Raw genomic sequence first — 25,424 nt, forward strand, 5'->3', positions numbered from 1 at the left:
AAAGAAAAGGTGAGTGAGCTTGATTATGTTATCTCGACGAATGACCGAAGAAAGAAAACTCGTCTTTGTCATATTAACATGCTTAAACCGTACTTCGAAAGACCGCCAGAATGGTCTGGTAGGAAGTCGGCTGTGTTGACTGTTTTACCTACAGACTTTCCGGTGACAGAGGGACCGGTGCTGTCCAGTGCTGATGTACCTGAGGATGGGGTGCTGTCCAGTGCTGAATCTTTCATCCGCCCAGAGTGTCCTTTATCGGACAACGTTGCTGTTGCCACTTGTGAAGGGGATGTTGAGTTTCCTGCTGCAGAACTGGTTGCGGGAAGGTTGAAGAATTCTTCGATAATTCGAACTTTGGACTCGCATTTTTCACATTTAACTGTAACTGAACGAGCTGATGTGATTAGTATTATTCGGAAGTATGAGAATTTGTTCTCTGATGTTCCCTCGTGTACCTCATTAATAGAGCATGATATCGACGTTGGCGATTCATTGCCTATTAAACAACACGCATATCGTGTGAGCCCTGAAAAGAGAACTCAGCTGCAACACGAGGTAAACTTTATGCTCGAAAATGATATCGCAGAGCCCAGTTTTAGTCCTTGGAGCTCCCCCTGCTTGTTGGTCAAAAAGACTGACGGTACATTTCGTTTTTGTACTGATTTTAGACGCGTTAATGCTGTAACGAAACCCGATAGTTATCCATTGCCGCGTATGGAAGATTGCGTGGATCATGTTGGAAATGCTGCGTTCGTCACTAAAATCGATCTGCTTAAAGGTTACTGGCAGGTGCCTTTGTCAGATCGCGCAAAAGAGATTAGTGCGTTCGTAACACCAGATCATTTCCTACATTACAAAGTAATGGCTTTCGGTTTACGAAATGCTCCGGCAACCTTTCAGAGATTGGTTAATCGTGTCATCAAAGGTATGCATAATGTTGAAGCGTATTTGGATGACTTAGTCATTTACAGCGCGTCTTGGTCAGAACATGTGGAGCAACTCGATGAGTTGTTCAGTCGTTTGTCTCGAGCTAACCTCACAGTGAATTTAGTGAAGTGCGAATTTGGTCGCGCCACGGTCACCTATCTGGGAAAAATCGTCGGTAGCGGTCAGGTTCGACCTGTTGAGTCTAAGGTGGAGGCTATCACCAATTTCCCCATGCCCACCACGCGTCGGGAACTCCGTCGATTTTTAGGAATGGTCGGATACTACAGAAGTTTTTGCAAAAATTTTTCTGTCGTCGCTTCTCCTTTAACCGACCTACTTAGTCCAAAAGTTGCGTTTAAATGGACCGAGACTTGTCAGTTGAGTTTTGAGAAAATCAAAGCACTTTTGGTTTCTTCTCCTGTTTTGTCAGCTCCTGACTTTTCTACTCCGTTTTTTCTTGCTGTTGATGCAAGTGACACTGGTGCTGGAGCTGTACTCCTTCAACTAGATCAGGCTGGTGTTGAGCATCCTGTTTGCTACTTTTCACGCAAATTTAATAAACATCAGCGAGGTTACTCCACTATTGAGAAGGAGGCGCTCGCCCTTGTGCTTGCCATTCAACATTTTGATGTTTACATTGCTTCTGTTACGCACCCACTGATTGTTTACACGGATCACAATCCCTTGACTTTTATTAGTCGAATGAAAAACAATAATCAACGACTGATGCGTTGGAGTTTGTTTTTACAGACTTTTGAGTTGGACATTCGTCACATTCGGGGTAAGGATAACGTGATTGCTGACGCTTTGTCTCGTACTTGAATTAATTGTAGGTTATTCTGAGGTAAGATGATTTCATCCCTACAATTAATCATTTAAGGGTGAGGGTGTTATGTGTGTGTGTACTATTGAGCGATTCGTGTGTGTGCTATTTCTTTTGAGTTACAGATGGCGAGGTAGAGTTGTACAAGCGGAAAGCAAAGTGACGTCACGGGAGTTCCTGCTATTTAAGCGGTGCCGGTTCTGATGTCACGGCTCTCTCTCTCTCACAGCTCGCTCTCAGATCTCCTCTTCTCTCCGTCTAATTACCAGCTGGGGTGATCACCTGTGGGTTGTCGTCTCGCCATGCGGGAGCGAGGCGAATGATTGTTTTCTTTTGATTCTAGTTTATTTGTTTAAAACCAGGTAGTGGCTTTATTTTCCTTTGTACACTTTTTATTATTTATTTAGTTTAGTGAAGGGAAGCAGCTGCCCGGAAGATTCACCCGTTTTATTTCTTTTCGGGAGCCAGGTAAGATCTCTCCTGACTGAAGTACAGGGTTAGCAAGGGTATCTGTTTTCCCTTTATGGGCCCTACCTGTGTTATCTTTATTTTGCTGAATTTATGATTTATTGTTCACTCAACTCTCAAGGCCTGTCTAATTAAAAATATGGTGTGTTAACGCCAGAAACGCTAAATCGTCTGTGATTCCTATATGTTCGGTCTTTTATCTATGTGAGAATTTATAACGAGCTGAACTGGATTGAGGGCTGTAACAGATAGATAGATAGATAGATAGATAGATAGATAGATAGATAGATAGATAGATAGATAGATAGATAGATAGATAGATAGATAGATAGATAGATAGATAGATAGATAGATAGATAGATAGATAGATAGATTATTTTCGTTAGGCTATACTTTATTTTTTTCATCATGTTCAGTATTTACAGTTATAGATTAACATTTCTTGATTGCTGATTGCTTTGCTTTTTGAATTTTGTCATTTTAATTAGCATTCACAGTTGCAGGTTGTTATTTGTTATAATATATTTACAAATAGATAGATATATTGTTAAACAGACAGACAGCTTATTTATGTTCTACTTTATTTATATGTTTAGTATAACTGTTGCAGATTATCATTTCTTATATTGTCAGATTGATTGATTGCTGATTATTATGTTTTTCTGTTATTTGTTTAGCATTCACAATGGCAGATTATGTTATAATATATTTATAGATAGATAGATTATTTTTGTTATACTTAATTGTTTGTCATCATGTTTAGTATTTACAGTTGTAGATAGATAGATAGATAGATAGATAGATAGATAGATAGATAGATAGATAGATAGATAGATAGATAGATAGATAGATAGATAGATAGATAGAAAGATAGATAGAAAGATAGATTATTTTCGTTAGGCTATACTTTATTTTTTGTCATCATGTTCAGTATTTACAGTTATAGATTAACATTTCTTGATTGCTGATTGCTATGCTTTTTTGAATTTTGTCATTTTAATTAGCATTCACAGTTGCAGGTTGTTATTTGTTATAATATATTTACAAATAGATAGATATATTGATAAACAGACAGAAAGCTTATTTATGTTCTACTTTATTTATATGTTTAGTATAACTGTTACAGATTATCATTTCTTATATTGTCAGATTGATTGATTGCTGATTATTATGTTTTTCTGTTATTTGTTTAGCATTCACAATGGCAGATTATGTTATAATATATTTATAGATAGATAGATTATTTTTGTTATACTTAACTGTTTGTCATCATGTTTACTATTTACAGTTGTAGATAGATAGATAGATAGATAGATAGATAGATAGATAGATAGATAGATAGATAGATAGATAGATAGATAGATAGATAGATAGATAGAGAGATAGAGAGATAGAGAGATAGATTATTTTCGTTAGGCTATACTTTATTTTTTGTCATCATGTTCAGTATTTACAGTTATAGATTAACATTTCTTGATTGCTGATTGCTATGCTTTTTTGAATTTTGTCATTTTAATTAGCATTCACAGTTGCAGGTTGTTATAATATATTTACAAATAGATAGATATATTGATAAACAGACAGACAGCATATTTATGTTCTACTTTATTTATATGTTTAGTATAACTGTTACAGATTATCATTTCTTATATTGTCAGATTGATTGATTGCTGATTATTATGTTTTTCTGTTATTTGTTTAGCATTCACAATGGCAGATTATGTTATAATATATTTATAGATAGATAGATTATTTTTGTTATACTTAATTGTTTGTCATCATGTTTACAGTTGTAGATAGATAGATAGATGGATAGATAGATAGATAGATAGATAGATAGATAGATAGATAGATAGATAGATAGATAGATAGATAGATAGATAGATAGATAGATAGATAGATAGATAGATAGATAGATAGATAGATAGATAGATAGATAGATAGATAGATAGAGTCCTTCCTATAGTGAAGGGGGTGGTGGTGGGCATAGATAGATAGATAGATAGATAGATAGATAGATAGATAGATAGATAGATAGATAGATAGATAGATAGATAGATAGATAGATAGATAGATAGATAGATAGATAGATAGATAGTTAGATAGATAGATAGATAGATAGATAGATAGATAGATAGATAGATAGATAGATAGATAGATAGATAGATAGATAGATAGATTATTTTCGTTAGGCTATACTTTATTTTTTTCATCATGTTCAGTATTTACAGTTATAGATTAACATTTCTTGATTGCTGATTGCTTTGCTTTTTGAATTTTGTCATTTTAATTAGCATTCACAGTTGCAGGTTGTTATTTGTTATAATATATTTACAAATAGATAGATATATTGTTAAACAGACAGACAGCTTATTTATGTTCTACTTTATTTATATGTTTAGTATAACTGTTGCAGATTATCATTTCTTATATTGTCAGATTGATTGATTGCTGATTATTATGTTTTTCTGTTATTTGTTTAGCATTCACAATGGCAGATTATGTTATAATATATTTATAGATAGATAGAAAGATTATTTTTGTTATACTTAATTGTTTGTCATCATGTTTACAGTTGTAGATAGATAGATAGAGTCCTTCCTAGTGAAGGGGGTGGTGGTGGGCATAGATAGATAGATAGATAGATAGATAGATAGATAGATAGATAGATAGATAGATAGATAGATAGATAGATAGATAGATAGATAGATAGATAGATAGATAGATAGATAGATAGATAGATAGATAGATAGATAGATAGATAGATAGATAGATAGATAGATAGATTTTTTTTCGTTAGGCTATACTTTATTTTTTGTCATCATGTTTAGTATAGATTAACATTTCTTGATTGCTGATTGCTTTGCTTTTTGAATTTTGTCATTTTAATTAGCATTCACATTTGCAGGTTGTTATTTGTTATAATATATTTACAAATAGATAGATATATTGTTAAACAGACAGAAAGCTTATTTATGTTCTACTTTATTTATATGTTTAGTATAACTGTTGCATATTATCATTTCTTATATTGTCAGATTGATTGATTGCTGATTATTATGTTTTTCTGTTATTTGTTTAGCATTAACAATGGCAGATTATGTTATAATATATTTATAGATAGATAGAAAGATTATTTTTGTTATACTTAATTGTTTGTCATCATGTTTACAGTTGTAGATAGATAGATGGATAGATAGATAGAGTCCTTCCTAGTGAAGGGAATGGTGGTGGGCATACGTAGATAGATAGATAGATAGATAGATAGATAGATAGATAGATAGATAGATAGATAGATAGATAGATAGATAGATAGATAGATAGATAGATAGATAGATAGATAGATAGATAGATAGATAGATAGATAGATAGATAGATAGATAGATAGATTATTTTCGTTAGGCTATACTTTATTTTTTTCATCATGTTCAGTATTTACAGTTATAGATTAACATTTCTTGATTGCTGATTGCTATGCTTTTTGAATTTTGTCATTTTAATTAGCATTCACAGTTGCAGGTTGTTATTTGTTATAATATATTTACAAATAGATAGATATATTGTTAAACAGACAGACAGCTTATTTATGTTCTACTTTATTTATATGTTTAGTATAACTGTTGCAGATTATCATTTCTTATATTGTCAGATTGATTGATTGCTGATTATTATGTTTTTCTGTTATTTGTTTAGCATACACAATGGCAGATTATGTTATAATATATTTATAGATAGATAGATTATTTTTGTTATACTTAACTGTTTGTCATCATGTTTACTATTTACAGTTGTAGATAGATAGATAGATAGATAGAGTCCATCCTAGTGAAGGGGTGGTGGTGGGCATAGATAGATAGATAGATAGATAGATAGATAGATAGATAGATAGATAGATAGATAGATAGATAGATAGATAGATAGATAGATAGATAGATAGATAGATAGATAGATAGATAGATAGATAGATAGATAGATAGATAGATAGATAGATAGATAGATAGATAGATAGATAGATAGATAGATAGATACAAAGATATTAGATACATTACATATTAGATATTGTTGATATTAGATATCTACATTAGATATTGTTGCACCAATTAGATTAAAAAAGCACCATGGTACAACAGTGCTACGCATGCTATCAAGAGAGAAACTCGTAACTTAGAGCGTAAATGGAAACAAACTAATTTAGAGGTCTTTAGAATCGCGTGGAAAGACAGTATGTCAAAACAGCCAGGGCTGAGCATCTCCGCAAACTAAAGCCTGTTTTATGCTGCTGCGTCGAATCGACGGCGTACCCCCGAACAGGTATCGTTATGGCAGCTCGGGTGGAACCTTTATTTTATTGTCTATGGGTGGAACGGGCCCTGGACATCCGTGTTGATTCTGTGGGGATAAAGTTTGTGTCGTCTTGTTATTCAACGTCGATTAGCTCCAGCTGGCAGCTGCAAAAACAACATTCTCTCTCTTTCGCTCGCGGCGCACGGAACCAAAGAGATTCGCGAACCCCCCTAGCGTTCTGGCAGCGAAATGCACCGCGATGTACCACAACCTCACGCAGAAGCATACAACGGCCACGACGCCGTAGCAGTGACGACGTAGCTACGCCATGGAGTTGACGCAGAAGCATAATGAGGCCTTAATAGAATATAACCAAAATATTCCAAGGTTTTTATTTAACATCGTGGCTAGACTAACAAATAAACAGACATCACCAGAATAAAATATTCCGTTACAGTGTAGTAGTAATGATTTTATGAATTACATCGATGAGAAAATAGAAAGCATCTGAAACACAATCGTAAATGGAAGCTTTAGCGTTAAGTTCTGCCAGGAAGACTCAATCGTTGCGTCACTAATTACCTTCTCATCTATCCAATCGTGTCTAATGCTTGCGGTATAAAAGACCGGTACTTACACATGTTTGAGTTCACAGATGCTGACGCTTTCATTGACCTCCATCCTCCCCACCACCTCCAAGATGGTTCCTTCCCTCCCATCCTACCACCTCCAAGATGGTTCCTTCCCTCCCATCCTACCACCTCCAAGATGGTTCCTTCCCTCCCATCCTACCACCTCCAAGATGGTTCCTTCCCTCCCATCCTACCACCTCCAAGATGGTTCCTTCCCTTCCATCCTCCCCACCACCACCAGGATGGTCCCTTCCTATACCTCCCGGGGGGGTCGGCTGCGCCCCTGCCTTCGTCTTCAGGCAGGAAATGCAGAGTCCGGACCCTCGGATTGCGAGCTATGGACGGGGCCTACGCCAAAGAACTTAATTGCTTGCTGGGCTATCAATAAATGTATTTATTGTTACAGTATTTATTCTCCCGAGTCTTTCTGGTAGAAATGTACAATCCTCTATGGTGTCTTATGACTCAGCCTCAATTATGGCCCCTCTAGAACAACTACACCGCTTTACAACTATAGGACAGGAAGAGCTAAATAAACTTATCATTGCATCTAAACCAACAACATGTTTACTAGATCCAATACCCACTAAACTACTGAAAGAAGTGTTACCTGTAGTGGAAGAGCCTCTTCTCAATATTATTAACTCGTCTTTATTTTTAGGTCATGTTCCAAAAATATTCAAGCTGGCAGTAATAAAACCTCACATTAAGAAACCGCAATTAGATCCAAAGAACTTGGCAAATTACAGACCCATTTCAAATCTTCCAGATATGGTATGTCTAAAATACTAGAAAAAGTTGTGTCTGCTCAATTGTGCTCTTTTTTGCAAGAAAATGATACTGTATTTTCCACACTAGGCGCACTTAAAAGCCTTTAATTTTCTCAAAAAAAACGACAGTCCGCCTTATAATCCGGAGCGCCTTATATATGGATCAATTGGTTAACAATAGCCTGGTTAAAACCAGACCATCTCAGTTTGTAACTGAGTTATGGTCTGGCAAAGCTTCATAGACAAATCATTTCCAGAGGGGCGTCACCAACGGACGTAGCTCAAATGCCTCAAAGGCGCAATTGAATAGACCTAAAACCAATCAGAGCACTGAAGGAGATGACGTATGCAGAGCGACAAGCAGACAATCTGATTAGCTACTTGCTCTACGTTTATTTAAAATTAACAACTATAAGTGAATGTGCTTTCCATTACCACACACAGTAAACAAAACCTTAACAAAAAAAACTTTGCAATGAACTTTGCAATTTAGATAATAATAATCAGCTGATTGTCTCACAAACGTAACCAGCAGCACATTTCTCCCCACATACTGTAGCAAACCCATAATACAGCGAGGGAGCAGCTATATATTTTTTCTAACAGGGTAGTAATAGTTTAGCTGGCTAATATGAGCTGTTACTGTGGCTGAGCTGGGACGCGCCTGCATGAGTCCAAAGGTCGGAAGTGCGCGCGCTGTTACAATCATGTCATCTCCGCATCCCATAGATACTATTTACTACACACAATAGGCTTTTTTTCTCTGATTTTTAAAATTCTTCGCGATCGACTTTAGTGATAAAAGACTTTAGTAAAAGTCTCTATCGACGGGTTAGTGATTCCTGTAACGTACTGTTTTACGGTCAATGACATGAATACTAATCATCAGCTGTCTCACGAACGTAACAGCACATCTATCCCCAACATAACAAACCCATAACACAGCGAGGGAGAACTAAGTTACATGAAACAATCCCAACTACATATTTTACACCACTCACAAGGGAAAAGTCACTACTCACGGAGTGTAAGCTAGCTTCCAGCTTTCCGCTACTTCTCTTTCAAGGTAGTGATGAAACGCGTTCTGTAGCGCTGTTTGTTCGCGTTCGGCTACGGTAGGAATATGACGTCACAACATGGCGACCTTCATAGAAGGGGATTCCCTCGGTTATGGAGCTATTAATGTCTCATTCTAAGGTAATAAAAACATTACGGCTAATTAAGTAAGTTCTTTATACACCACTGAAAACATAGTTATGGATGTCATATTGCATTTCTGTTAATAGATACTCAACTTTGTTACACATTGCACCTTTAACAAGAGGTAAAAAAATATATACTGGTCGTTTTCTCACACAAACCGCTCGTTTCGTGTCTTAGGCCATCAGTTTGTACCAAGCATGCCGCACAAGCCCTCAAAAGTGAAGCCAAAACGTCTCGATCGCCCCCCTGTGACCGGACCAAGTATAGCTCATAACCCCCGCCTCACCTGTTGAGCCACTCCACTCGTGATCGACTAGTTTTACCGCAAATTAGTTAAAATATCCTCTAATCTAGACTAGAGCGATCTTGCCTGCGAGCTTGAGCTTCTAACGGCGCGGACGCAAAACCAGGACTGGAGTCAGAGCACATTCCTCTCTGAACTCTAAGCGTTCTGTTATCTCTCCGATTTTGTCCACTACGGGTTTTCCAGTCTCACTCACAGGAAAAACTGTTCCGCGTTCAATTGATTTTAAAAGATAATCTTATGTTTTACTGACTGCTCCCCCGCAAGAATTTTTTTTTACATTTTAAGGTTAAATGCATCAGTCTCGTGCTCTTTGATAGATCAAAATTAAGAGCTTCAACCCATAAACTGCTTGTTAAACAAAGATAAAGCATTGATTTGTACTAGGACAATAAAGAGGGCTCAAACATCTTTTTAGTTATGAGAGTCTCAGTCTACTACATTACATTATCAATGGTGTTTTAGGATGCCAATCAATAATTATAATAATGTAATAATGATTTATATAATTATTCCTACGTAAAATCCATATAGCCTATATAGGCTACTATATAAATGAAAATGAATATTTCAAAAGTATATTTTAATCAACATTACACTATAATATAGGAAAATTAAAATACTTTTGTCCTATTTCTACACTTACAATAAATAAACCCTTGAGCTTTTATTTAGGAGAAAACAGATAGCCATGCTGATCGCGTGATTAATTCAACTAAAAAAAAATGAATAAACAAATAAATCCATGGTTAATTGTTGGCAAAATGATCATGATAGCCTTCATATATCTAGAATACATGGTACAGTCATCGATTAGGCATACTTTGCTATTCTATAAATTAATATAAGCCTAATAAGTGACCCAATAACCCCCCCCCCCCCCCCCCCCCCCTCTCCTTATTTCGAAATCAGAAAGTTGGCAACCCTACATGAGACCAACTAAACAATTAAATTACACTTCACATATCCTTTTTCCAAAGATAGTTTCTGTCATTTACTGTAGTTTCTATCACGTTGATGTAATTTCAAGTGTTCGTTTTTAAAATAAGTTTGTTTTTAGTTAGTTATTAGTTAGTTATTTTAGTTTTTAGTTGTTTGATGATAAAAACGGTGCTCCGACATCATGATTGACAGCTGTAATTGACAGGTTCTCTGTGCGAGGTAGTCACTGAAGCACCAGCGGACTTTTTTAATTATCAAAAATTAATTTCAAAGTGAACTATCCCTTTAACATTCCCAACACTAGTGATGAGGTAAATAGCAGAAACATGAACAAAGTTTGAAGACTATAAATGACCTAACCACCCTTACATTTACCATGAATGTAATCATTTACCATGGTTTATGTTATAGTCATTTATATTGAATTAGATTTATTAGGGGGGTAGATGAATATATAATTCATTGTGTAGAGGGCCATGAGACATAGACCTGAGTGCAACAATGGAGGCTCTAGACCCTTCCAGAGCTGAGATATCGAAACTCAAAATTTCGACCCGAAAAAAAACGGACAGTGTTACCCCTTATGTTTTTTTTTTTTGGGCGAAAAATTAGGTATCCCCAATCTTCTCAAAACTCTGGATTCTGATAGAGGGCCATGAGACATAGACCTGAGTGCAACAATGGAGGCTCTAGACCCTTCCAGAGCTGAGATATCGAAACTCAAAATTTCGACCAGAAAAAAAAACGACAGTTTTAGCCCCTTACGTTTTTTTTTTTTGGGCGAAAAATTAAGTATCCCCAATCTTCTCAAAACTCTGGATTCTGATAGAGGGCCGTGAGCCTTAGAACTGAGTGCAAAAATGGAGGCTCTAGACCCTTCCAGAGCTGAGATATCGAAAATCAAAATTTCGACCAGAAAAAAAAACGACAGTGTTACCCCTTACGTTTTTTTTGGGGGGGCGAAAAATTAAGTATCCCCAATCTTCTCAAAACTCTGGATTCTGATAGAGGGCCATGAGACTTAGACTTGAGTGCAACAATGGAGGCTCTAGACCCTTCCAGAGCTGAGATATCGAAATTCAAAATTTCGACCAGAAAAAAAAAACGACAGTGTTACCCCCTACGTTTTTTTTTTGGGGCGAAAAATTAAGTATCCCCAATCTTCTCAAAACTCTGGATTCTGATAGAGGGCCATGAGACTTAGACCTGAGTGCAACAATGGAGGCTCTAGACCCTTCCAGAGCTGAGATATCGAAACTCAAAATTTCGACCCGAAAAAAAAACGACAGTGTTACCCCTTATGTTTTTTTTTTTGGGGCGAAAAATTAGGTATCCCCAATCTTCTCAAAACTCTGGATTCTGATAGAGGGCCATGAGACATAGACCTGAGTGCAACAATGCAGGCTCTAGACCCTTCCAGAGCTGAGATATCGAAACTCAAAATTTCGACCAGAAAAAAAAACGACAGTGTTACCCCCTTACGTTTTTTTTTTGGGCGAAAAATTAAGTATCCCCAATCTTCTCAAAACTCTGGATTCTGATAGAGGGCCGTGAGCCTTAGAACTGAGTGCAAAAATGGAGGCTCTAGACCCTTCCAGAGCTGAGATATCGAAACTCAAAATTTCAACCCGAAAAAAAAAAAATGACAGTGGTACCCCTTTCATTTTTTTTTCGGGCGAAAAATGAAGTTTCTCCAATCTTCTCAAAACTCTGGATTCTGATAGAGGGCCATGAGACTTAAACCTGAGTGCAAAAATGGAGGCTCTAGACCCTTCCAGAGCTGAGATATCGAAAATCAAAATTTCGACCAGAAAAAAAAAACGACAGTGTTACCCCTTACGTTTTTTTTTTTGGGCGAAAAATTAAGTATCCCCAATCTTCTCAAAACTCTGAATTCTGATAGAGGGCAATGAGACTTAGACCTGAGTGCAACAATGGAGGCTCTAGACCCTTCCAGAGCTGAGATATCGAAATTCAAAATTTCGACCAGAAAAAAAAAACGACAGTGTTACCCCCTACGGTTTTTTTTTTGGGCGAAAAATTAAGTATCCCCAATCTTCTCAAAACTCTGGATTCTGATAGAGGGCCATGAGACTTAGACCTGAGTGCAACAATGGAGGCTCTAGACCCTTCCAGAGCTGAGATATCGAAAATCAAAATTTCGACCCGAAAAAAAAAACGACAGTGTTACCCCTTACGTTTTTTTTTTGGGCGAAAAATTAAGTATCCCCAATCTTCTCAAAACTCTGGATTCTGATAGAGGGCAATGAGACTTAGACCTGAGTGCAACAATGGAGGCTCTAGACCCTTCCAGAGCTGAGATATCGAAATTCAAAATTTCGACCAGAAAAAAAACGAAAGTGTTATCCCTTACGTTTTGTTTTTTGGGCGAAAAATTAAGTGTCCCCAATCTTCTCAAAACTCTGGATTCTGATAGAGGGCCATGAGACTTAGACCTGAGTGCAACAATGGAGGCTCTAGACCCTTCCAGAGCTGAGATATCGAAATTCAAAATTTCAACCAGAAAAAAAACGACAGTGTTACCCCCTACTTTTTTTTTTTTGGGCGAAAAATTAAGTATCCCCAATCTTCTCAAAACTCTGGATTCTGATAGAGGGCCATGAGACTTAGACCTGAGTGCAACAATGGAGGCTCTAGACCCTTCCAGAGCTGAGATATCGATACTCAAAATTTCGACCAGAAAAAAAAAACGACAGTGTTACCCCCTTACGTTTTTTTTTTTGGGCGAAAAATTAAGTATCCCCAATCTTCTCAAAACTCTGGATTCTGATAGAGGGCCGTGAGCCTTAGAACTGAGTGCAAAAATGGAGGCTCTAGACCCTTCCAGAGCTGAGATATCGAAACTCAAAATTTCAACCCGAAAAAAAAAAATGACAGTGGTACCCCTTTCATTTTTTTTTCGGGCGAAAAATGAAGTTTCTCCAATCTTCTCAAAACTCTGGATTCTGATAGAGGGCCATGAGACTTAAAACTGAGTGCAAAAATGGAGGCTCTAGACCCTTCCAGAGCTGAGATATCGAAAATCAAAATTTCGACCAGAAAAAAAAACGACAGTGTTACCCCTTACGTTTTTTTTGGGGGGGCGAAAAATTAAGTATCCCCAATCTTCTCATAACTCTGGATTCTGATAGAGGGCCATGAGACATAGACCTGAGTGAAACAATGGAGGCTCTAGACCCTTCCAGAGCTGAGATGTCGAAACTCAAAATTTCGACCCGAAAAAAAAAACGACAGTGTTACCCCTTACGTTTTTTTTGGGGGGGCGAAAAATTAAGTATCCCCAATCTTCTCAAAACTCTGGATTCTGATAGAGGGCCATGAGACTTAGACCTGAGTGCAACAATGGAGGCTCTAGACCCTTCCAGAGCTGAGATATCGAAAATCAAAATTTCGACCCGAAAAAAAAAACGACAGTGTTACCCCTTACGTTTTTTTTTTGGGCGAAAAATTAAGTATCCCCAATCTTCTCAAAACTCTGAATTCTGATAGAGGGCAATGAGACTTAGACCTGAGTGCAACAATGGAGGCTCTAGACCCTTCCAGAGCTGAGATATCGAAATTCGAAATTTCGACCAGAAAAAAAAACGACAGTGTTATCCCTTACGTTTTGTTTTTTGGGCGAAACATTAAGTATCCCCAATCTTCTCAAAACTCTGGATTCTGATAGAGGGCCATGAGACTTAGACCTGAGTGCAACAATGCAGGCTCTAGACCCTTCCAGAGCTGAGATATCGAAATTCAAAATTTCGACCAGAAAAAAAAACGACAGTGTTACCACCTACGGTTTTTTTTTGGGCGAAAAATTAAGTATCCCCAATCTTCTCAAAACTCTGGATTCTGATAGAGGGCCATGAGACTTAGACCTGAGTGCAACAATGGAGGCTCTAGACCCTTCCAGAGCTGAGATGTCGAAACTCAAAATTTCGACCAGAAAAAAAAACGACAGTGTTACCCCTTACGGTTTTTTTTTTGGGCGAAAAATTAAGTATCCCCAATCTTCTCAAAACTCTGGATTCTGATAGAGGGCCATGAGACTTAGACCTGAGTGCAACAATGGAGGCTCTAGACCCTCCCGGTGCTGAGATATTGAAATTCAAAATTTCGACAAGAAAAAAAAACGACAGTGTTACCCCTTACGGTTTTTTTTTTGGGCGAAAAATTAAGTATCCCCAATCTTCTCAAAACTCTTGATTCTGATAGAGGGCCATGAGACTTAGACCTGAGTGCAACAATGGAGGCTCTAGACCCTTCCAGAGCTGAGATATCGAAATTCAAAATTTCGACCAGAAAAAAAAACGACAGTGTTACCCCCTACGGTTTTTTTTTTGGGCGAAAAATTAAGTAACCCCAATCTTCTCAAAACTCTGGATTCTGATAGAGGCCATGAGACTTAGACCTGAGTTCAACAATGGAGGCTCTAGACCCTTCCAGAGCTGAGATATCGAAAATCAAAATTTCGACCCGAAAAAAAAAACGACAGTGTTACCCCTTACGTTTTTTTTTTTTGGGCGAAAAATTAAGTATCCCCAATCTTCTCAAAACTCTGGATTCTGATAGAGGGCCATGAGACTTAGACCTGAGTGCAACAATGGAGGCTCTAGACCCTCCCGGAGCTGAGATATTGAAATTCAAAATTTCGACCAGAAAAAAAAACGACATTGTTACCCCTTACGGTTTTTTTTTGGGCGAAAAATTAAGTATCCCCAATCTTCTCAAAACTCTGGATTCTGATAGAGGGCAATGAGACTTAGACCTGAGTGCAACAATTGAGGCTCTAGACCCTTCCAGAGCTGAGATATCGAAATTCAAAATTTCGACCAGAAAAAAAAAACGACAGTGTTACCCCCTACGGTTTTTTTTTTGGGCGAAAAATTAAGTATCCCCAATCTTCTCAAAACTCTGGATTCTGATAGAGGGCCATGAGACTTAGACCTGAGTGCAACAATGGAGGCTCTAGACCCTTCCAGAGCTGAGATATCGAAAATCAAAATTTCGACCCGAAAAAAAAACGACAGTGTTACCCCTTACGTTTTTTTTTTGGGCGAAAAATTAAGTATCCCCAATCTTCTCAAAACTCTGGATTCTGATAGAGGGCAATGAGACTTAGACCTGAGTGCAACAATGGAGGCTCTAGACCCTTCCAGAGCTGAGATATCGAAATTCAAAATTTCGACCAGAAAAAAAACGAAAGTGTTATCCCTTACGTTTTGTTTTTTGGGCGAAAAATTAAGTGTCCCCAATCTTCTCAAAACTCTGGATTCTGATAGAGGGCCATGAGACTTAGACCTGAGTGCAACAATGGAGGCTCTAGACCCTTCCAGAGCTGAGATATCGAAATTCAAAATTTCAACCAGAAAAAAAACGACAGTGTTACCCCCTACTTTTTTTTTTTTTGGGCGAAAAATTAAGTATCCCCAATCTTCTCAAAACTCTGGATTCTGATAGAGGGCCATGAGACTTAGACCTGAGTGCAACAATGGAGGCTCTAGACCCTTCCAGAGCTGAGATATCGATACTCAAAATTTCGACCAGAAAAAAAAAACGACAGTGTTACCCCCTTACGTTTTTTTTTTTGGGCGAAAAATTAAGTATCCCCAATCTTCTCAAAACTCTGGATTCTGATAGAGGGCCGTGAGCCTTAGAACTGAGTGCAAAAATGGAGGCTCTAGACCCTTCCAGAGCTGAGATATCGAAACTCAAAATTTCAACCCGAAAAAAAAAAATGACAGTGGTACCCCTTTCATTTTTTTTTCGGGCGAAAAATGAAGTTTCTCCAATCTTCTCAAAACTCTGGATTCTGATAGAGGGCCATGAGACTTAAAACTGAGTGCAAAAATGGAGGCTCTAGACCCTTCCAGAGCTGAGATATCGAAAATCAAAATTTCGACCAGAAAAAAAAACGACAGTGTTACCCCTTACGTTTTTTTTGGGGGGGCGAAAAATTAAGTATCCCCAATCTTCTCATAACTCTGGATTCTGATAGAGGGCCATGAGACATAGACCTGAGTGAAACAATGGAGGCTCTAGACCCTTCCAGAGCTGAGATGTCGAAACTCAAAATTTCGACCCGAAAAAAAAAACGACAGTGTTACCCCTTACGTTTTTTTTGGGGGGGCGAAAAATTAAGTATCCCCAATCTTCTCAAAACTCTGGATTCTGATAGAGGGCCATGAGACTTAGACCTGAGTGCAACAATGGAGGCTCTAGACCCTTCCAGAGCTGAGATATCGAAAATCAAAATTTCGACCCGAAAAAAAAAACGACAGTGTTACCCCTTACGTTTTTTTTTTGGGCGAAAAATTAAGTATCCCCAATCTTCTCAAAACTCTGAATTCTGATAGAGGGCAATGAGACTTAGACCTGAGTGCAACAATGGAGGCTCTAGACCCTTCCAGAGCTGAGATATCGAAATTCGAAATTTCGACCAGAAAAAAAAACGACAGTGTTATCCCTTACGTTTTGTTTTTTGGGCGAAACATTAAGTATCCCCAATCTTCTCAAAACTCTGGATTCTGATAGAGGGCCATGAGACTTAGACCTGAGTGCAACAATGCAGGCTCTAGACCCTTCCAGAGCTGAGATATCGAAATTCAAAATTTCGACCAGAAAAAAAAACGACAGTGTTACCCCCTACGGTTTTTTTTTTGGGCGAAAAATTAAGTATCCCCAATCTTCTCAAAACTCTGGATTCTGATAGAGGGCCATGAGACTTAGACCTGAGTGCAACAATGGAGGCTCTAGACCCCTCCAGAGCTGAGATGTCGAAACTCAAAATTTCGACCAGAAAAAAAAACGACAGTGTTACCCCTTACGGTTTTTTTTTTGGGCGAAAAATTAAGTATCCCCAATCTTCTCAAAACTCTGGATTCTGATAGAGGGCCATGAGACATAGACCTGAGTGCAACAATGGAGGCTCTAGACCCTTCCAGAGCTGAGATGTCGAAACTCAAAATTTCGACCCGAAAAAAAAAAAACGACAGTGTTACCCCTTACGTTTTTTTTTTTGGGCGAAAAATTAAGTATCCCCAATCTTCTCAAAACTCTGGATTCTGATAGAGGGCCATGAGACTTAGACCTGAGTGCAACAATGGAGGCTCTAGACCCTCCCGGTGCTGAGATATTGAAATTCAAAATTTCGACAAGAAAAAAAAACGACAGTGTTACCCCTTACGGTTTTTTTTTTTGGGCGAAAAATTAAGTATCCCCAATCTTCTCAAAACTCTTGATTCTGATAGAGGGCCATGAGACTTAGACCTGAGTGCAACAATGGAGGCTCTAGACCCTTCCAGAGCTGAGATATCGAAATTCAAAATTTCGACCAGAAAAAAAAACGACAGTGTTACCCCCTACGGTTTTTTTTTTGGGCGAAAAATTAAGTAACCCCAATCTTCTCAAAACTCTGGATTCTGATAGAGGCCATGAGACTTAGACCTGAGTTCAACAATGGAGGCTCTAGACCCTTCCAGAGCTGAGATATCGAAAATCAAAATTTCGACCCGAAAAAAAAAACGACAGTGTTACCCCTTACGTTTTTTTTTTTTGGGCGAAAAATTAAGTATCCCCAATCTTCTCAAAACTCTGGATTCTGATAGAGGGCCATGAGACTTAGACCTGAGTGCAACAATGGAGGCTCTAGACCCTCCCGGAGCTGAGATATTGAAATTCAAAATTTCGACCAGAAAAAAAAACGACATTGTTACCCCTTACGGTTTTTTTTTGGGCGAAAAATTAAGTATCCCCAATCTTCTCAAAACTCTGGATTCTGATAGAGGGCCATGAGACATAGACCTGAGTGCAACAATGGAGGCTCTAGACCCTTCCAGAGCTGAGATGTCGAAACTCAAAATTTTGACCCGAAAAAAAAAAAACGACAGTGTTACCCCTTACGTTTTTTTTTTTTTTGGGCGAAAAATTAAGTATCCCCAATCTTCTCAAAACTCTGGATTCTGATAGAGGGCCATGAGACTTAGACCTGAGTGCAACAATGGAGGCTCTAGACCCTTCCAGAGCTGAGATATCGAAATTCAAAATTTTGACCCGAAAAAAAAAAAACGACAGTGTTACCCCTTACGTTTTTTTTTTTTTTTGGGCGAAAAATTAAGTATCCCCAATCTTCTCAAAACTCTGGATTCTGATAGAGGGCCATGAGACTTAGACCTGAGTGCAACAATGGAGGCTCTAGACCCTTCCAGAGCTGAGATATCGAAATTCAAAATTTCGACCAGAAAAAAAAACGACAGTGTTACCCCTTACGGTTTTTTTTTTTGGGCGAAAAATTAAGTATCCCCAATCTTCTCAAAACTCTTGATTCTGATAGAGGGCCATGAGACTTAGACCTGAGTGCAACAATGGAGGCTCTAGACCCTTCCAGAGCTGAGATATCGAAAATCAAAATTTCGACCCGTAAAAAAAACGAGTGTTACTCCTTACGTTTTTTTTTTGGGCGAAAAATTAAGTATCCCTAATCTTCTCAAAACTCTGGATTCTGATAGAGGGCCATGAGACTTAGACCTGAGTGCAACAATGGAGGCTCTAGACCCTTCCAGAGCTGAGATATCGAAATTCAAAATTTCGACCAGAAAAAAAAACGACAGTGTTACCCCTTACGTTTTTTTTTTTTGGTCGAAAAATTAAGTATCCCCAATCTTCTCAAAACTCTGGATTCTGATAGAGGGCCATGAGACATAGACCTGAGTGCAACAATGGAGGCTCTAGACCCTTCCAGAGCTGAGATGTCGAAACTCAAAATTTCGACCCGAAAAAAAAAAACGACAGTGTTACCCCTTACATTTTTTTTTTTTTTTTGGCGAAAAATTAAGTATCCCCAATCTTCTCAAAACTCTGGATTCTGATAGAGGGCCATGAGACTTAGACCTGAGTGCAACAATGGAGGCTCTAGACCCTTCCAGAGCTGAGATATCGAAATTCAAAATTTCGACCAGAAAAAAAAACGACAGTGTTACCCCTTACGTTTTTTTTTTGGGGCGAAAAATTAAGTATCCCCAATCTTCTCAAAACTCTGGATTCTGATAGAGGGCCATGAGACTTAGACCTGAGTGCAACAATGGAGGCTCTAGACCCTTCCAGAGCTGAGATATCGAAATTCAAAATTTCGACCAGAAAAAAAAACGACAGTGTTACCCCTTACGTTTTTTTTTTTTGGTCGAAAAATTAAGTATCCCCAATCTTCTCAAAACTCTGGATTCTGATAGAGGGCCATGAGACATAGACCTGAGTGCAACAATGGAGGCTCTAGACCCTTCCAGAGCTGAGATGTCGAAACTCAAAATTTCGACCCGAAAAAAAAAAACGACAGTGTTACCCCTTACATTTTTTTTTTTTTTTTGGCGAAAAATTAAGTATCCCCAATCTTCTCAAAACTCTGGATTCTGATAGAGGGCCATGAGACTTAGACCTGAGTGCAACAATGGAGGCTCTAGACCCTTCCAGAGCTGAGATATCGAAATTCAAAATTTCGACCAGAAAAAAAAACGACAGTGTTACCCCTTACGTTTTTTTTTTGGGGCGAAAAATTAAGTATCCCCAATCTTCTCAAAACTCTTGATTCTGATAGAGGGCCATGAGACTTAGACCTGAGTGCAACAATGGAGGCTCTAGACCCTTCCAGAGCTGAGATATCGAAATTCAAAATTTCGACCAGAAAAAAAAACGACACTGTTATCCCTTACGTTTTTTTTTTTGGGCGAAAAATTAAGTATCCCCAATCTTCTCAAAACTCTGGATTCTGATAGAGGCCATGAGACTTAGACCTGAGTGCAACAATGGAGGCTCTAGACCCTTCCAGAGCTGAGATGTCGAAACTCAAAATTTCGACCCGAAAAAAAAAAAAAAACGACAGTGTTACCCCGTACATTTTTTTTTTTTTTTTTGCCGAAAAATTAAGTATCCCCAATCTTCTCAAAACTCTGGATTCTGATAGAGGGCCATGAGACTTAGACCTGAGTGCAACAATGGAGGCTCTAGATAGTGATGGCAAAATGAGGCTTCCTGAACCACTGAGACCTCGCAGTCCATTGCTTCACCCAAAGGTTCATTACTCGAAGCTTCATTCAGTATTGCTCACTAGTGACACCTAGCTACTGTGCAAAGAAATAGCAGACAAATTATTTAATTCTGAAGCAATGACCTGAGCAGACTTATGATGTCCGTATACACCACCCCCCCCCCCTTTTTTTTTTTTAAAGAGAAAATTTATTTATTCTCACTGTTTATGTCTGTAACCTTTCATTTGCAATAATAAAAATACCTGAGCAGACATTTGTCCGTTGCCTGGGAATAAAATAAAATGTGTATATTTCTCTGTCTGAATTTACTTCTGCAGAGACAACTGTATCACACACACACACACACACACACACAATTAATTATTCATAAATGGTTTGGATAGTGACAGTATGAACAATAAAGGTTACACTGTTTAGTGCAGTGCTTATGGTGGAGGGAGTGTAATAAAGTAAAAGGCAACAGAAAAGTGTGGGGTGGTAAAATTGTTTCCGGTGATTTCGTGCATTGAACTGTTCATATTTTTGTGCAGTGTTGTGCTTATGGAACTGGGGACGTAGAGGAGCGAAGGAAGGATTAAAAATTATTTTTATTGAGGAACAGAATTTTTTCAAGTGTGCTGGGGCTTAGGCGATTCCTCTTTTTCGACAGAACCTCTCCAGCCTTGGAAAAGATCCTTTCACATGGAACAGAGGATGCAGGTGAACATAAAAATGTCAGGGCCAGCTGGTATAAATGAGGATACTGGTGTTTATGTTGAGCCCAATATATCAGTGGATCCTCAGATCTTGTCACATTAACCTCAGATAAATATCTGTCCACTTCTGCAGTAGCATCTGCTGTTGCACTTGAGCTCCTTCTACCGTGTTCAACCGTGCTATCCAGCAGATGCCAAAGGTCACCTAATAATAGAGGTACAATGAAATAAAAGTCCATTAACAATGCTTCACAGTACTAATCACTAATGTGAACATTCACACAACAATTACATATAGTACTTACCGTTGTCTGTGGATTGGCCTGCTTGTGACGAGGCTGGGGGTGTATTGGTGGAAGCAGATTGGATACCAGAACTTCTGATTACTGTAGCGCATTCTGATTTTAATCTTGCTATGCCTTCTTGCAGTTTTCCTTGACTTAAAAATCCCAGTTTTTTGAATCTGGGATCCAATAATGTGGGTATGGTCATAACACTGATTGATTCTAATTGTACTGCTTGTTCCCTGACCCTCCGTACAAGGCTGTCACCCAGCTGCCTTGTTAGAATCGACTTCAGGCCTTCTAGCTTACTCGTTACCGAATGGTTCAGCATCTTCATCAAAGGAATCACTTTTGAGGCAGACACCCTTTTCTCTCCCGAAAGCTCTACTGTAGCCTGGAGGAAAGGGGCAAGAACATGTAGAGCATCCTGGATTGCCTCGTACTCCAGAGCTGTAGGAGGGATGATGTCGGTCTTTAGAGAGGCCAGCGCTGCACCCACTGGCTCTCTCAGCTGATACAGACGTTCCAGCATGTTGTAAGTGCTGTTCCAGCGAGTGTCCACTTCAATTATCATTTTCAGAGCTGGTCTCCCCATCTGCTCCTGTACTTGGGCCAGTCTCTCTTTTGCTGTAGTGCTTGTTCTGAAATAGGTCACAAGTTTCCTACATTTGGTTCGAATGTCATTGAAGCTACTGTTGTCATCAAAAGATTTCCTCACAATTAGGTTTAGTGCATGTGCAATGCATACCGCATGCCTAACATTTAGTGATCGTACACATGCTATCATGTTGGCTGCAGCATCAGTTACCAGGCACTTAACTTTCTCCTTTATGCCCCACTCCTCCATGAGCTTGACATGTCCAGTAGCCAAGTTCTCAGCAGTATGGCTCTTCGGGAAATGCTGCACACCTAGTAAAATAGTGCAGAGCTTGTCATTGTCTATAAAATGGCAAGTTACTGCTAGGTAGGCATCCATGTGTAGCGATGTCCACATGTCAGAGGTAAGGCTTATAGCCTGAACATTCTGCAGCTGCTCTCTGGCCTTCTCCTTAGCCTCCTTGTACTTAAGATCAACCATGACCTTCAAAGCCTGTGGATAGACATAAATGCAGTTACTCTTACTTTTACCTTCTTAAATAATGATGAACCACTTTATTAATCACATACCTTTCTAGTTGGGATCACATAAGTGGGATCCAACACATGCAGGAGCTCCCTAAATCCATCATCATCCACAATGGAAAAGGGCTGGGAGTCCTTGATGACCATGTTCACCAGGGCCTCATTCACCATTTCTTTCTTTGAATCTGTAATCAAATAAAATGCAGGTGTATTATAGGAGCGTAAAACATTATTAAAATAATGTTTATTATTATTAGTCGTATTTTTAATTACTTTGACTACTGTGTGGATTGTTAGTAGTCTGTGCATGCTCATGCAGTGCTCGATAATGCCTGAGCATGGAGGAGGTGTTATTGCTGTAAGTCAGCTCCTTCAGGCACAGCAAGCATTTCACCTAGAAACATAAATGAATAGACGTGAAATATAATACATATAGTGAATATTATTATTATTATATCAAGACAGTGAAATCATAATAATAATAATACATATACCTTATTGTGAGCAACCATTTCAAAAAACTCCCAGACAGGGGAGGATTTCCTCTTTCTTGCTGGCTCCATTACAAGGAAAAAGGAAGAATCACAAAAAGCAAACAAATCCAAAAGGGCAATCCAAATCAAAAACCAGTCCAGTCCAAATCCAAAAATCCAAAGCAATCCAAACAATCTTATCTAAATAATATAACTATACTATAATATAATATAACTACTATAAATAATAATAACAATATACTATCACTAATCTAACCTGACATACAGCCCTAACACATATATGACAAACTAACGATGATGACACAACTATCTAACTCTAACTGTAACTCTAACTGTAACTCTGACTCTCTGACTCTACTACAACTGATTCTACTACTCCAAACAACACCCACAAGGTGGCGCGAGTTTCGAACCCCCTTTATCCGGAAACGACACTCAGACTGAACCGATGACGTATCCACACAAACCGAGGCCTCGTTTGTCATCAGTCACGTGATTTCCCCGTTAACAACACAAGCCTCGAATCGCGGCTTCATCTGGCACGCCCCTTTCTTCTCGACACAAGCTCCGATGCCTCGGTTCATATGTCACATCACTAGCTCTAGACCCTTCCAGAGCTGAGATATCGAAATTCAAAATTTCGACCAGAAAAAAAAACGACAGTGTTACCCCTTACGTTTTTTTTTTTTGGGCGAAAAATTAAGTATCCCCAATCTTCTCAAAACTCTTGATTCTGATAGAGGGCCATGAGACTTAGACCTGAGTGCAACAATGGAGGCTCTAGACCCTTCCAGAGCTGAGATATCGAAATTCAAAATTTCGACCAGAAAAAAAACGACAGTGTTATCCCTTACGTTTTGTTTTTTGGGCGAAAAATTAAGTATCCCCAATCTTCTCAAAACTCTAGATTCTGATAGAGGGCCATGAGACTTAGACCTGAGTGCAACAATGGAGGCTCTAGACCCTTCCAGAGCTGAGATATCGAAATTCAAAATTTCGACCAGAAAAAAAAAACGACAGTGTTACCCCCTACGGTTTTTTTTTTGGGCGAAAAATTAAGTATCCCCAATCTTCTCAAAACTCTGGATTCTAATAGAGGGCCATGAGACTTAGACCTCAGTGCAACAATGGAGGCTCTAGACCCTTCCAGAGCTGAGATGTCGAAACTCAAAATTTCGACCAGAAAAAAAAAACGACAGTGTTACCCCTTACGGTTTTTTTTTGGGCGAAAAATTAAGTATCCCCAATCTTCTCAAAACTCTGGATTCTGATAGAGGGCCATGAGACATAGACCTGAGTGCAACAATGGAGGCTCTAGACCCTTCCAGAGCTGAGATGTCGAAACTCAAAATTTCGACCAGAAAAAAAAACGACAGTGTTACCCCTTACGGTTTTTTTTTTGGGCGAAAAATTAAGTATCCCCAATCTTCTCAAAACTCTGGATTCTGATAGAGGCCATGAGACTTAGACCTGAGTGCAACAATGGAGGCTCTAGACCCTTCCAGAGCTGAGATATCGAAAATCAAAATTTCGACCCGAAAAAAAAACGACAGTGTTACCCCTTACGTTTTTTTTTTTGGGCGAAAAATTAAGTATCCCCAATCTTCTCAAAACTCTGGATTCTGATAGAGGGCCATGAGACAGACCTGAGTGCAACAATGGAGGCTCTAGACCCTTCCAGAGCTGAGATGTCGAAACTCAAAATTTTGACCCGAAAAAAAAAACGACAGTGTTACCCCTTACGTTTTTTTTTTTTGGGCGAAAAATTAAGTATCCCCAATCTTCTCAAAACTCTGGATTCTGATAGAGGGCCATGAGACTTAGACCTGAGTGCAACAATGGAGGCTCTAGACCCTTCCAGAGCTGAGATATCGAAAATCAAAATTTCGACCCGTAAAAAAAACGAGTGTTACCCCTTACGTTTTTTTTTTTTTTTGGGAGAAAAATTAAGTATCCCCAATCTTCTCAAAACTCTGGATTCTGATAGAGGGCCATGAGACTTAGACCTGAGTGCAACAATGGAGGCTCTAGACCCTTCCAGAGCTGAGATATCGAAATTCAAAATTTCGACCAGAAAAAAAAACGACAGTGTTACCCCTTACGGTTTTTTTTTTTGGTCGAAAAATTAAGTATCCCCAATCTTCTCAAAACTCTGGATTCTGATAGAGGGCCATGAGACATAGACCTGAGTGCAACAATGGAGGCTCTAGACCCTTCCAGAGCTGAGATGTCGAAACTCAAAATTTCGACCCGAAAAAAAAAACGACAGTGTTACCCCTTACATTTTTTTTTTTTTTTGGCGAAAAATTAAGTATCCCCAATCTTCTCAAAACTCTGGATTCTGATAGAGGGCCATGAGACTTAGATCTGAGTGCAACAATGGAGGCTCTAGACCCTTCCAGAGCTGAGATATCGAAATTCACAATTTCG

General features: G+C 38.6%; 1 protein-coding gene across 1 annotated transcript; it reads right to left on the bottom strand.

Moving 5' to 3' along the window:
• Nucleotides 1-20,973: 20,973 nt before the first annotated feature.
• On the bottom strand, nucleotides 20,974-23,063 carry LOC148977407 (E3 SUMO-protein ligase ZBED1-like). The gene is made up of 5 exons (XM_089116618.1): nucleotides 22,995-23,063; nucleotides 22,774-22,894; nucleotides 22,546-22,685; nucleotides 21,400-22,468; nucleotides 20,974-21,299 (listed from the first exon to the last, which is right to left on the bottom strand). The coding sequence occupies exons 1-5, from the start codon at nucleotides 23,061-23,063 to the stop codon at nucleotides 20,974-20,976; spliced, it is 1,725 nt and encodes a 574-aa protein (XP_088972744.1).
• Between the last annotated feature and the right edge of the window lie 2,361 nt (nucleotides 23,064-25,424).

This window comes from Pimephales promelas, chromosome 10, assembly GCF_988280905.1.
Source record: "Pimephales promelas chromosome 10, fPimPro1.hap1.1, whole genome shotgun sequence".
NCBI lineage: Eukaryota > Metazoa > Chordata > Actinopteri > Cypriniformes > Leuciscidae > Pimephales > Pimephales promelas.